Source organism: Zootoca vivipara, chromosome 9, assembly GCF_965207765.1.
Source record: "Zootoca vivipara chromosome 9, rZooViv2.hap1.1, whole genome shotgun sequence".
NCBI lineage: Eukaryota > Metazoa > Chordata > Lepidosauria > Squamata > Lacertidae > Zootoca > Zootoca vivipara.
The window spans coordinates 54,623,266-54,635,882 of record NC_142592.1 but is presented as its reverse complement, the minus strand read 5'-3'; the positions used below and the strand labels follow the sequence as shown (position 1 = coordinate 54,635,882).

The 12,617-nt window shown below is 41.3% G+C and overlaps 1 protein-coding gene across 24 annotated transcripts in view; it reads right to left on the bottom strand.

Annotated features, from left to right (window-relative positions):
• Positions 1 to 12,617, bottom strand: part of WNK1 (WNK lysine deficient protein kinase 1) — a 117,708-nt gene that overhangs the window by 40,503 nt on the left and 64,588 nt on the right. For 14 of the 24 annotated variants that reach the window (XM_088652339.1, XM_088652340.1, XM_088652344.1 and 11 more), the window contains exons 5-9: positions 11,752 to 11,840; positions 10,426 to 10,645; positions 8,847 to 9,183; positions 5,655 to 5,842; positions 796 to 2,004 (exon numbers count right to left, since the gene is read on the bottom strand). In XM_088652339.1, coding sequence (XP_088508465.1) covers positions 796 to 2,004; positions 5,655 to 5,842; positions 8,847 to 9,183; positions 10,426 to 10,645; positions 11,752 to 11,840 — 2,043 coding nt within the window. Of the gene's footprint in view, positions 1 to 795; positions 2,005 to 3,389; positions 3,645 to 5,654; positions 5,843 to 8,846; positions 9,184 to 10,425; positions 10,646 to 11,751; positions 11,841 to 12,617 lie in introns of all 24 variants that reach the window. The other 10 variants (XM_060279974.2, XM_088652352.1, XM_035127434.3 and 7 more) reach the window with 2 other exon arrangements.

Here is a 12,617-nt window from a genome sequence, read left to right as displayed (position 1 = left end):
ACAAAATCTATTTCAAAGACCACACAAACTGGTCAGCCAATAATTTTGCTGGAGAATCCCCTTACCTATTTATGGTGAGGGAAGAATAAGCCAAACTCTCACACCTTCCTGCTATTACTGCTTATACATGCCCCTTTATGGTTAGCAGTTAGAAAACACACATCACGCAGGAGGGTGGTTTGACCTAGAGATTGCCACTTGTTGACCTCTGCAACAATAAGACAGAAAAATCTCCAACTCTAATAGTTCTGTACAATAGAGTGTCTCTAACCTACAATAAGACCGAGAAAGTGCATGTGCTAAGAAAGGATGGCACTACTTGGCACAGTATGAATATAGAGTGGTACTGCTTTGGTTTGTGTTTAAAGAACAGTTATTACTTCGTCCAGTCTAGTACATCTTCAGGCTGTGAAATAGTCTTTGTATTTCTCTTACCTGAGCATCCAAGTGAGCATCAGATAAGTAAAAAAGAATTTTTTTCAACATTGTTAAATGACCAGCACTTGTTACCATATTAAACAGGCTCACACGACAAGGTTTTGACAACCATCAATACATACAACATAAACTGATTACAATGAGGGCTGCTCCTAGTAAGCTAGGACCACAAAAGCTTCAACAACCACACAATACTGTTCTACTCTCAAATACTGCAGTAATTTGCAGGGATGTGAGGAGATTAAGGAAAGGTTGAAACAGGATAAGGAATACAAGGAGTTTTGCACTATGAAGTTGCGGGGGGGGGGGAGGGTTTTACAAAAAACGAAGAAATTTGGAAACATTTGTGACTGTAACCTGAGGATAGAGTGTAGATGGTCCTGATGAAGCCAGAGCTGAGAAAGCCTGTTGAGAAGAAGTTCCCTGTGGGAAGTGGAAGATGATCTGTGAATCCTGAAATGCCTTCTGAGTCAGCTGGGCAGCAGGCAGAGGCAAGCCTGAACCATACGATGCAGATACCCCAGTGGGAGGAGGAGAAAGAAAGTCACCAGTGTCTGAGGAAGTCAACTGTGACGAATCACTGGAGTATCCTGGGCTACCTTCTGGCCAGCTCTGTAAGACAGAACTGCCTCTAGGCACCATGAACTCGGAACCTAGGTAGCTGCACTGCTCTTCCGTTACAGGCTGAAGACGACCAGGCTGTACGGTTGTCTGAGGGGACTCCTCCTGGTTAAAATCTGTGGAGCCTCGACGATTTCTATAAACGCGCTGTGAGAGGACAGCACCGTCTCCTGCAGTCGCACTGGGTGCTTGAACATGGAACTCAAACACACAACTTGCTCGACCGTCCCCACTGTGAGTGAGTATGGCAGGTGCAGAATGTGGAACAAATATTGGGTGAAAATTCATTTGTGTGGCATCTGCACTCAGTGGTGCTGACATACTAGACAATGGTGATGGTGGATTCATTCCAGAATCCAGTCTCAAGTTCTGAATCTGTCTTGCCAGAAATGGCTGCCCAGTTTGATATTCAAAAGTAGAACTCTGCGGGGGGCCGCCTTGCAAATTTCTCTGTTCAGGAGCCCGCTGTAAGTGTTGCTCAGTCCCCTGGGGATTCTGGGGTACTGTATCATAGTGTTCTGGCAACTGGGACTGGTAGTGCATGCCCACTAAATACATTGCTTCTTGAGTCAACATGCTTGTAGCATCCTTTGAAGGCGTTTGTCCAGATCTGTAATCACTCAACTCTTGAGCAGAGTCAAAACCAGGGTTAGCCTGCATATGCTTCCCAGCTGTGCTGCTCATTGTCACCAGTCCCTCTGGTGTCCAAGTTGCTGGACTACCACCAGGGAGAACAAAACTCTGACCAGTCTTGAGCAAGGGCTGGAAGTGGCAGGTTTGGGCTTCAAGGATGGAAGTGCTCTTGCGTCGCTGAGAAATGGCCACCCGTGAAGGGCAGGTGGGTGGTGGCGAGAAAGACACTGGCCGTTCATGAACGGTGGGGAAAAATACTTGGGAATCTGGGAACGTTGGGGTTCCCCCACACGGATGCACCATGGATTGAGGCTGTATTGACATGAACAAGACAAGTAATTCACACATTATAGAAGCATATTAGCATGTTCAGCTCAATAGGCAGCTCTCTTTAGTAACCTTATAGAATGGCTACGCCTAGTTCATGGTCAACACGTAAAATGCTTTGAAGGGTTATACATATCCATTAAATACATCCTTGGCAGATATCAGTGTCTATATGAGTATTTGCTTTTGTTAGAACAACTGCTTTTCCACCCATCTCCTTCTGTCAATATAAAAAACTTTGGACAACTTTCTTTAATGAAAACATGGTTATTTCTCAATACATCCTTTATTTCCTATCAAAATTAGTTGTCTTTCAAGGAAAAGATTCTGTTCTGAATCTGGGGGGGGGGGAACAAGAAATTTAACTTTTTCAGAAACCTACTGTCCTTTCAAATGTGTACCATCAATTAAGTGTTGAACATTTTAGTGCATCACCAAGGAGATTTCTAATCTCCTAATTCATGCACAAAAGATTGTAACAAATATCAATTAAAGCACTCCTGCATAAAGCTTATATGCCACTTCACCCTTATATGCCACTTATAATTTCTCTCTCTGTCTCCCATTGCACCAAAGTTTTGATTTATATTCTGGAAAAGCAGGAGCAAACTCTTATATGACACAATTAACAGTACAGAGTGAGGATTAGTCCTACACCCTCTGTGAATAGAAGACAATGTGTTTTTCTGTTCTGTAGAAAGTGATTCTATCTTCCTCTCCTGCTCTAATGGATTATCACTTCAATCAAAGCAAGAATAAATTAATAGGAAGTCAATTATCCCCAAGTGGAAGCAGTGACCATCACATTAGTTTTGGCATCAGTTCTGGAAGTAAGAACAAGGAAAGGAGAAATGTAGTATACAAGGAAGCAGCACAGGACAAAAATTAAGAGCCAAACAGAAGAACTAGGCTTCTAGCAATTTGAGTCTTTGATTTATACTGCCTGCTCACCAGAACCTTTTCTCCATAATTGTCAGAGCTGGAAACTTTCCCCCCTCTTAAATGGCAGCATGCATTCACAGATGCCCCATGATGGTTTTCAATGGCACTGGCATGGTTCTAGCCAGCTACATATACATATGATTTGAAGAATTACTAACTGTAGCCCAGAAATCAAAGTGTATAAATCAGATCAGAACTAGACCATATAATTTGCAGATTTCATTTAAACTGCATGCTGAACTTCAGCTTTTCCCTGAAACTTTGGGCACATTAACTCTTAGGTTTTGGAGGAGGAGGAAGAATCAACTTTCCAGGAGCACAGGATAACACAGTCCCCATTTTGTCTCTTATCTAATTTGAAGAATGACGCCAGGATGTATTTAGTGGTGACTTATCTGCAATGGGCCAGGAGGCATACAGTGACATACAGGGTTGAGAAAGAGGGAAGGCAGGCTGGAACGCCGGTTGCTGCGCGGAGAGGCGGTGTGCATGGGCAGGACATTCTCCAAGGCTTTGGAAAGCTTTTCACCAAAAGTTTCCTCAGGGGCAGTCCGAAGGTAAGAAGGAGAAAGAGGTGCACATAACACTGATGGTGGAGTAGAAGGAGCACTGAGAGGGATTTGGGACAGTGGAGGGAAAGAAAGGGGGGAAGGACAAACCGACATGCTACAGCCACGTTGAGGCTAAGGAAGGAAACAAAAAGAAGTGAACACAAACCACATGGCTAATGAGGGAGACACATTCATGACAAAGGGCCAATGCTGATCAGAACATACAGGGTATGAAGGAACTTGACAGTGACATCACGTACAATAAAGAGGGTTATATGCACCTCAGAGGTCTGCAGGTTCTATTTTGACTGTCAAATTCCATTACTTCTGTCAAATAGTTTATATATATATGCAGGAAATAGACATATGTTCTCGTCACCCTGGTTCCATAAAAAATGTGTTTAAGCTGTTCCCAGCACTGATACATTTCCTAACTGAAAGCCTCTAGAAGTCTAAGGGAAATGAACATTGGTTTGAAACTGGCAACATGGTGTGTGCAAGATGTTTTCCTTCTTTCCAAATTTAGTGTTACTGTCTTCAAGTATTTTTGCTGACACCGGATTTCATTCTAAAGTGAACTGGCTTCCTAAATACAGGATTTTACTGGACACCTTAAGTTATTTATTCAGTCAAGGACTGCATAGACAACAGGAAGCAACCATAGCATAAACTGTGGAACAAGGCAAGACTTTAATTGTGACAGCTGTCTTAAAATTAGAATTAGGCCATCTACCAGGAGGGGAGTTTGTTAAAGAAGATAGTTGCTGCAATCTGCCTATAGCCCAGAGGTCATTGGTTTATTTTTCTTATTTTTCTCATTGTAAACAAATTATCACCTAAATTACTGCTTTAAAATGTAATAGTTCCTCCAGCAGCCAGGTCGTCATTCCCCCCCCCCAACATGCTTCTGTATCCCCCCCCCCAGAGCTTCTTGGGGAAAACCAAAATGATCTGTCTTTTTGAAGTCTTCTCTCCCAATGAAACTGCACTCACACCTGAAACTTCCAGAAGAGTCTGCGTTGAAGTTTTTCTGGAAGTCTTCAATTCATCATCCAAACCTGGTCTGCTCAGAAGAACTGTTAGTGTATTCCCCTAGTGTTAGCCATGATTATTCAACCTTGAAGCAAGGCATGTGAAGATTGCTTAATGGGTTATTGATCCAAGGCATGTCCTTGAACTGCAGCAATGAAACTCAACTCAAATAAACTTTCAAAAAAGTATTAAAAGTTGTGATTGATCATGTGTTTAAAAGGGCACAAAACTTCATATGTGCATTTGAACAGAATAGAAAGATGCTCTGTTTGTAAAAACTGGCAAGAATTTTCCTCCAATGAGGAATTATCTTCTACGATAACTCTTGCCAACGCAATTTACAGAAAAATATCATCATAATAACAGAGATAACCAAACCAGAAAGGCTGCATCCTCTAGATATAGGTAAATTATTTGAGGCACAGTTACTCTTTTGCCTTTCCACAAGCAGCAAGGTTTGTAAAAGATTTGAGTAAAGAGTTTTTCTAGAAGACCCCCAAGGTCAGCTCTGAAAACATACCAGAAAAGGGTACCAAATAAAGGGTAACACAAATGAACGCATGAAGTGGGAAAGGTAATTGTGCCCATGAGCAATTCAATGCAAGCTATAAATAAATGGCAACACAGAAGTGGGATCATTTAAAACTGCAGTGCCCGCATGCAGCATTCTATAATGGTTAGGAATCCTTACCTTCTGTAGCTGTAATTAAAATCTTGCACAATATGTTCCCTTAACACACTCAGCTGTTTCATAAAGTTCATCATAACTTTTCAATTATAAACTTCCTGACACACTATGCATTGCAGGCTAAATAGAATTGTATATACCTCTATAGGCAAAATCAGCACGTGAAAGGGAATTTTATTGTTGCTTCCACCCCTAGCTCTGCTGCCTTTATATCTTTCTATGAGATACCCTCTCTCTCACCTGAAGAACTATCAGAGAAAGGAATTTTACATTGTTGTGTATGTTGTTTTACCCACACAAAATATATCTGAACTTCCATTCAAACCTCAGACTGCAGGTTTTTTAAAAAGCCTACACAAATCAAGGAATTACGAGCAAGTTTAATTAAAGTATTCCCTCCACTACTTTGGCTTTGGCCTTACCACTCCAGACGTCTGATATCCTCCAGGTTGTTGTGATTGTGGCTGGCCAATGGGAGCTGCATATCCTGGGGGTTGAACTGTTGGGATAGACTGTTCGTGCTGGGAACCATAAGAAGCTGTCTGTTGGCTGCTCACACATGATTCGGTAAAGACAGATGATCCTTGCCCACTATCAATGTTGCCATCAGCTGTAAAGACCATAAAAGAGTGGGGTTTAGATTGCTCATGAACTCATGCTGAGTCAAAGTTCCAGAACTGCTTGTGAATTCATTTAAATTTATACAAAATTAAGGTAGAGACAGCAGCACTCATACATGCCCCCCTACTTCCCCCAAATCCTACAACACAAAATCACAGAAACTGTGCTTGGATTGAGTATGTTAGCAAGGACAATGGCAGTAATGAAGTTGTGCATCAGGAAGGCAGCAGGGACAGGTACAAGAAAGCCGAACCCCTAACTCCTGTCCATAACACCTTTTATTTCCACAGTACAGAGATAATGCTGATTGCATTTTGCTCCCGAAATGGCAACAAATCTGTTCTTGTTAAAAGTGAAGAGATTACCAAGAAGTCCAGGTTCAATGCTTCACAACATAAAATGTTATGGCGATGTTGTGACATTGGATGAACATGCCAATGTACATATCTATGAGCATGCCCTTGGAACCCATCCACAGTCTAGAATACAATACTGTTGAAACATTTGGCTTTTAGGGACCAGAATATGGATAGGAGAGGAATCAAAAGAACACATTGTGTCTCTGAAGATTTTACAGCCCATAGATGTTATGATCTGCTGACATGCAATGAGCTCTCATTAAGAACCAATTTGTACAGGGTCAACATGAATTTTTCTGGACACATTTCCTCCTACACTACCTCTTAATCTCATGAGACATCCCAAACGATCATCCCATTCTTCCACAACATGTGCCAAATGCTAGACTGCCTCTGTTTTCAGAAAGGCCCATTTCTTCATAGCCATTATCATTTCAAAGTTCAGCTGGTCTCACAAGGCAGTGATTCTCCTGACCTCAAGTGTCCTTTTGACAGCAAAAGTGCAATGTGCAAGGAATCATTGTACAATGAGCAATGAACAGCTAGCTGGTCCATATACATCTACAGTAGCTCTTGGATCTTCCTTGGCTGATCTATTGCCTCAAATAAGATTTGTGTTCAATCAGGGTTGTGTGTGATTCTGCGAACGTACAGTAGGATGTATCCTGGCAGTGAGAATAATGGATAGGTGGCTGCAGAGCTGCCAGTTGTTCATTTAGTGTGTCTGTTATGCATTTCTACCAAGTCACTTGCCTCTCTAGGACAGTGGCATGGCTCTCCATGTACCTCTTGAATTCAGCATGAGAACAGCATGTTGATGTGAGCAAAGTTTGGTAGAGTCTCATATGCCTCTGCAATCAACTTTTATTTGTGATTCTTGTAGGGATCTTCAGTGTTTCCCTGGTGGCCTTAACAAAATCCTTTTCAAGCTGTACCATGTTCCTGTACCATGTTGCCTGGCGTGCTATGGTCCATGGGGTCACGAAGAGTCGGACACGACTAAACAACTAAACAACAATGTTTCTTTATTGATCCCAAGTCCCTTTGTCTGGCCCTTTGTCTTATGTTGAATGGTACTTCTTCCCCTAGCTTTCCAACAGGCATCACATAGTCTCATGCTTGGAACTTCAACTATGCCTGAACATAGCACATGATGGAAGGGTGGTGTGGCAGTGGTGTTTTGTTCTGATGAGAGCAGTGTGAACTTGCTACAATGGTCCAGCAAGGTTAGAGGATCTCTAAGTTGGTTGCAGCAGTCCCACAGGTGTGCATGCATCCCAGCATCACAACCCAGAGCTCTTCTGACTTCACTGCCACCTTACCCTATCCCACCCCACCAAGCACACCACCACCATGAGGGCACCACTGTGGCCTGAAACACCACCACTACCCATGTTGGTCCCACAACACTTGGATTTCCGGTACTTTCCCCTCCTCCTTTATGACTGTTTCTGTTCTGAAGGAGAAGAAAGAGGGAAGACAGGACATGGAACATAAACCTGATAGGCAGGTTAGGGTGCAGTAGGGTGCTTGCATGGCTAAGTCAAGGTTCCCTGCTTGTAGATAAAGCTCCAGATAGCAGCCACTCTCATTCTGGCTTTTTTTAATCAGGAGAGCGGTCTTCAAAGCCATCGAAAGTGGAAATCAGATTGCAGCAAAACCATGGCCAAGTCATCAGAACCCTTGCCTCCATTATACAATTCTTCCAAGAACAGTACCTTCCGGTCAATATCAACATCAGCCACCTATGGGAGCTGGAATTAAAGTCTGCTCAAAATCTGGAGCTACATCAGGATCCTCATTCTGTACCCGGGTTTAAACTCTTTGTATACTGCTGATGTGATGGCTGCATCCTGCTGATTCACAATACACAGATCTACAAGGACTCTCAAGCTGCAGTGTTTGGAGTAAATACTGTTAGTGGGCCACCCAGTCACATATCTACCCTGTTTCTCATATTTTAAGACATACCTATAAAATAAGCCATAGCAGGATTTTTAAGCATTCAAGGAATATAAGCCATACCCCGAAAATAAGACATAGTGATAGGCGCAGCAGCAATGCCGGCCGCGGCAGGAGGAGAAGGAAAAAAATAAGACACCCCCTGAAAATAAGCCATAGTGTGTGTTTTTTGAGGAAAAAATAAATATAAGATGTGTCTTATAATATGAGAAACACGGTACATGAAGTCAGTCCAAGGTGCATCATTTAGTCTGCTGGCAAAGTGATGAATGCTGTGTGTGTGTGTGTGTGTGTGTGTGTGTGTGTGTGTGTGTGTGTGACTTCACTTCCCATTCTGAGCAAACTTCTCCCAGGGAAAGGGGGGGGGTTGCACCTGTTGCAAGGGCAGCTTGGGTTGGGGAACTGTCTGCACCAGCCTCAGTGAAAGTATGTTTCTTAAAGGTGGTCTTGCTTGTTCAGATGTTCAGGGAGCAGCTGATATGATGAGGTCTACCAAGAGAGCAGCGGAGCCATCTATCTTGACCACTTATGTTTATCTAAATCATAAATGCCTGTGGATGACCCAAGAGGATGGTGACTAGTTTATTGTATACTGACATGTTTCAGTCACACCGTGCTTTAAGTATTGACTTAACTGTCCAAAAATACAGGTCAGAAGATGCATGTACTTACACAATACAGAAATGCTAGGTTGATGATACTGCAGCTGTTGATGTTGATCGGCTTCTGGCTCCTCAGGCTCCACTTGTGTAGAAACCGAAGCTGAAGCAGCAGGGATGGCAGTGACACCAGTGGTAGGTGCAGCATGTTTAGTTCCTTGCTGGGTAGTGCTCGCTTGTAACTGCTGCTCTGTCTGCTGTTTCTGATTGACTTCTTCTTGCTTTCTTTTTTCCTGTTCTTCTCTCACCAACTGACGTTGCTCCCTCTTTCGCTTGATCAAGGACACTCTATCCTTTATAGCTTTGGCCATTGTCTTGTGATCCCCTTCACAGACATACCCAGACTCAACCTGAAAAGTGGATGGCACATGACATCAGATAAACAATGATAAAGTAAAATAAAAGTTTCTATAATTATACATCAAATGCACCAAGACAGTTAGCTTTCCAGTGCTGCAGCACTTCCAGCTAATACATGTTGCAGCAGTTAAACTATTGCAAGATCATGCAAGTCTTCTGAAAGAGCACTATGGGGGGGGGATCAAGGCAAAAAGATCATGCGGTCCTATCATAAACCAAATAATATCTTCACGAAGCAATGGATAGCACATAATCTAAGTGTGCACATAATACTAAGTGCATCTGCCTTCCCATTTATATGGCAGTCAGTGCAATCACCTTGAAGGGAAAAGACAGATACAGTACAGTGTCTTCTACCCCAGCTGCAAGGTCAAAGCAGCTGCATCAACCTTCTGTTCAGAAGTACTCAACCATTAGTTTGGAATTGGGCTAGGGAATGAGACCTAGCAACATTTGCACCCTTCTAATTTACTGGAGAGAAGCTTGTTGCAAAAACTGTTCCTGGTGGTGTTTTATGCCTTGGAGGATAAAAATGTAAGTATCCAGCTCAAAATTATAATGGAAAGTGAGCAACTGACAGCAGGATGGTAGTAGTTAATCCCTCAAATTAATTCTTTTGGGAAATCATAAAGGCAAGTTTCAACAAATGTCCACTGCACCTACATAATCTAGAGCAGGGGTAGGCAATGATGTGCCCCCAGATGCTGCTGGACTACAACTACCATCATCCCTGATCACTGGCCATACTAGCTAGGGTTTCTGTTTACTGGCCATACTAGCTAAGTTTTATGTTCAGCAACATCTGAAGAGCAGAACAACTCTTAAGTGCATTGATTATTCTTTAATTAAGAAAAATATGGGATTCATCCATTATTGAAAATATGTACATGCAAGGGAACTATTGTGGGAGCAGGGGGAAATGAAAGTCAAAGCTACCTCTGTAGGTATGCTCAAATTAGAAGGGTGGCAGAGTTCAGCCCCTTACATTGTGTGACTGCTTTCCCCAGCTACTGTTTTTCAGACAGCTATGGAAGTATGGCTTGTCTCAGAAAGACATCACAACAACAAGAAGTCACAATTTATTCCCAGTGTATTAAGTTTAATTGGGCTGCACTGGGGTGAGCAAAATCATGAATGAAAAAAAAATCAGCTACAGGGTTCAATCCCATGTCTCCGGAACCTGCTAAAATAGGTGCAGAAGTGGGAATATCTGTCATATCTATATGACATACCATTTCCTGTGCTACATCTTCTGGGACATCTCTTTCCAAGTCGAAAGAAAATTCTATTGCTTCATTATCCTTATATTTGCCCTTAAGTTTTTTAATATCTTCAATTCGTAACCAGAGCTTGATAGCAATTTTCTCCCCATCATCTTCTTCTGCTAGCTCTACCCGCACACCAGTTTCTTCCTGGAAGAATGCATGATTCAGAAGGTCCTTGATAGCATACCTGATCATAATGGAAAGGAAATAATAAAAGGGGAATGGAAAAGACAGGAGAACGTTATCACATAGCACAATACACAAACGATTTCTCCATTTTCCAATTGGGCTGCCCATATACCACTGAATATTTAAATCTTGTTCTAAGACAAACTCTATATATCCATGCCATTTCTAAAGGGACTTACTTTTTCAAAACAATAAGGATGACTGATGCTGAATACTAAATACAATCCATGCACAATTTTTAGCAATCAATCCTTTGTTGCTGACAGTGATTTATATGGTCCTTTTGTCCATAAATTGTTCCATTTATCCTCTTCAATGGTTATATCCCAAATTAATTCCCATCAGTTTTTTAGATGTTTTTGAGGGCAAAATCTTAATAAGGGTTTTGTATAAAAGGGAAATCAATCCCTTAGTCATTATACTATCTCTTATTACTCTCTTTTCATATTCTGTCAGTTTCCTCATAGCTTCATTTTTAATTTGTATATTGGTGAGAAATGGAAAGAACTTACAAAATAAAATTAGGAAGCAAAATCACGGCCAACAGAAAATAGGATCGGAAGATAATGGAAATGGGTGTGAATTAACGAATATACAATAAATAAATAAATAAATATAAATAAATAAATAATGAATATTATTTTAACACATGACCATAGTGTAGAGACTTTTGTGTGAACAAAGATGAAGCGTTTATTATTTTTCAATATGGAAGAAAGGTTGTTGAAGTTACTGGAGGAAAACTTGTTACATTGGGCTAGAAAAAAAATATTGGTGACATTTATCAATAATAATAATTGGAGAACCCCTTTTTGATGTTTTGTGTGGAAAGGAAAATTAATGAATTTGAGACATTTGGGGCTGAAGACTGAGAAAGTATCACTTAGCAGAAGAAAGAACAGCTGGATGTTATTGTAGAATGAATACTTCGAATAATATTTTTATATGGAGCTGACAGAAAGGGAATCGAAAGTCCTTTTTATTTCTCTTTCTTTATTATTTTTATCTGGCTGTTCAAGGAGTACACACCACTGTTATTGTACACTATGGAATATCTGAAGTGCTTCAAAGCTACTGCCTTGTCCAAATGGAATGAATACTTACCTTTCATCTTTGTTTTGACGAATGCATCCCTCAATTATTTCCTTTACTTCAGGAATTGCTACTTTATCAAAGCTTGCTGGTTTGATTCCCTGAAATATAGAAGAATATGTGAGAAAATATGCTAACAAAAATGTCTATTTAAATCTCTAATGAAATTTAGCATAGCTGGTGACATTCAATCTTTTAGAGGCACAATGCTTGTGTCATATGGACAGGGCAGTCTCGAGCAGGTCGCACGCCCTGGTGCTGAGGGGCGGAGATCGCTCCGGCGCCCCCGCCCTCGCAGGGCGCAGCATGGTTTCCGTGCGGCACCCTGCCTACCGGCCCAGCGCCCTGGCGCGCCGCGCCACCGGGGGTCTACCTAGAGCCGGCCCTGCATATGGACAGTTTTATTCTTCACAGGATATGCCACAGTGATTTGATTCATAATTTCTCTCCAATTCAATGATCAAAGCATTAGTTATATCCGAGTGTGGAAAACATCAGCTTTTAATCAAATGAACTTCCAAACTTAATTATGAAAAAACAACTGTTCTTATTTTACTTGTATTTTTGCAACTACCGTATATATTTTAAATGCTACTGCAATAATAAAAACTGGTGATCCATTTTTAAAGAGGAATTCTGGAAAGATTCCAACAAGCATATATATACAAATATATTGCCCCCCCCTCTCTCCTAGAAGTCTGCAACAATTAATTAAGGTATGCTAAGATAATTTCTTTCTCCAAAGTAACCATTGGTTTCCAACTTACCCAGAATCTATCTTGGTCCCAATTGGCAAAATGAGATTCACTTTGTTTTCTCTCAAATACACATTTATTATATCAATCACTATCCTTTCTTTTCTCATTCTTTTCATGTCA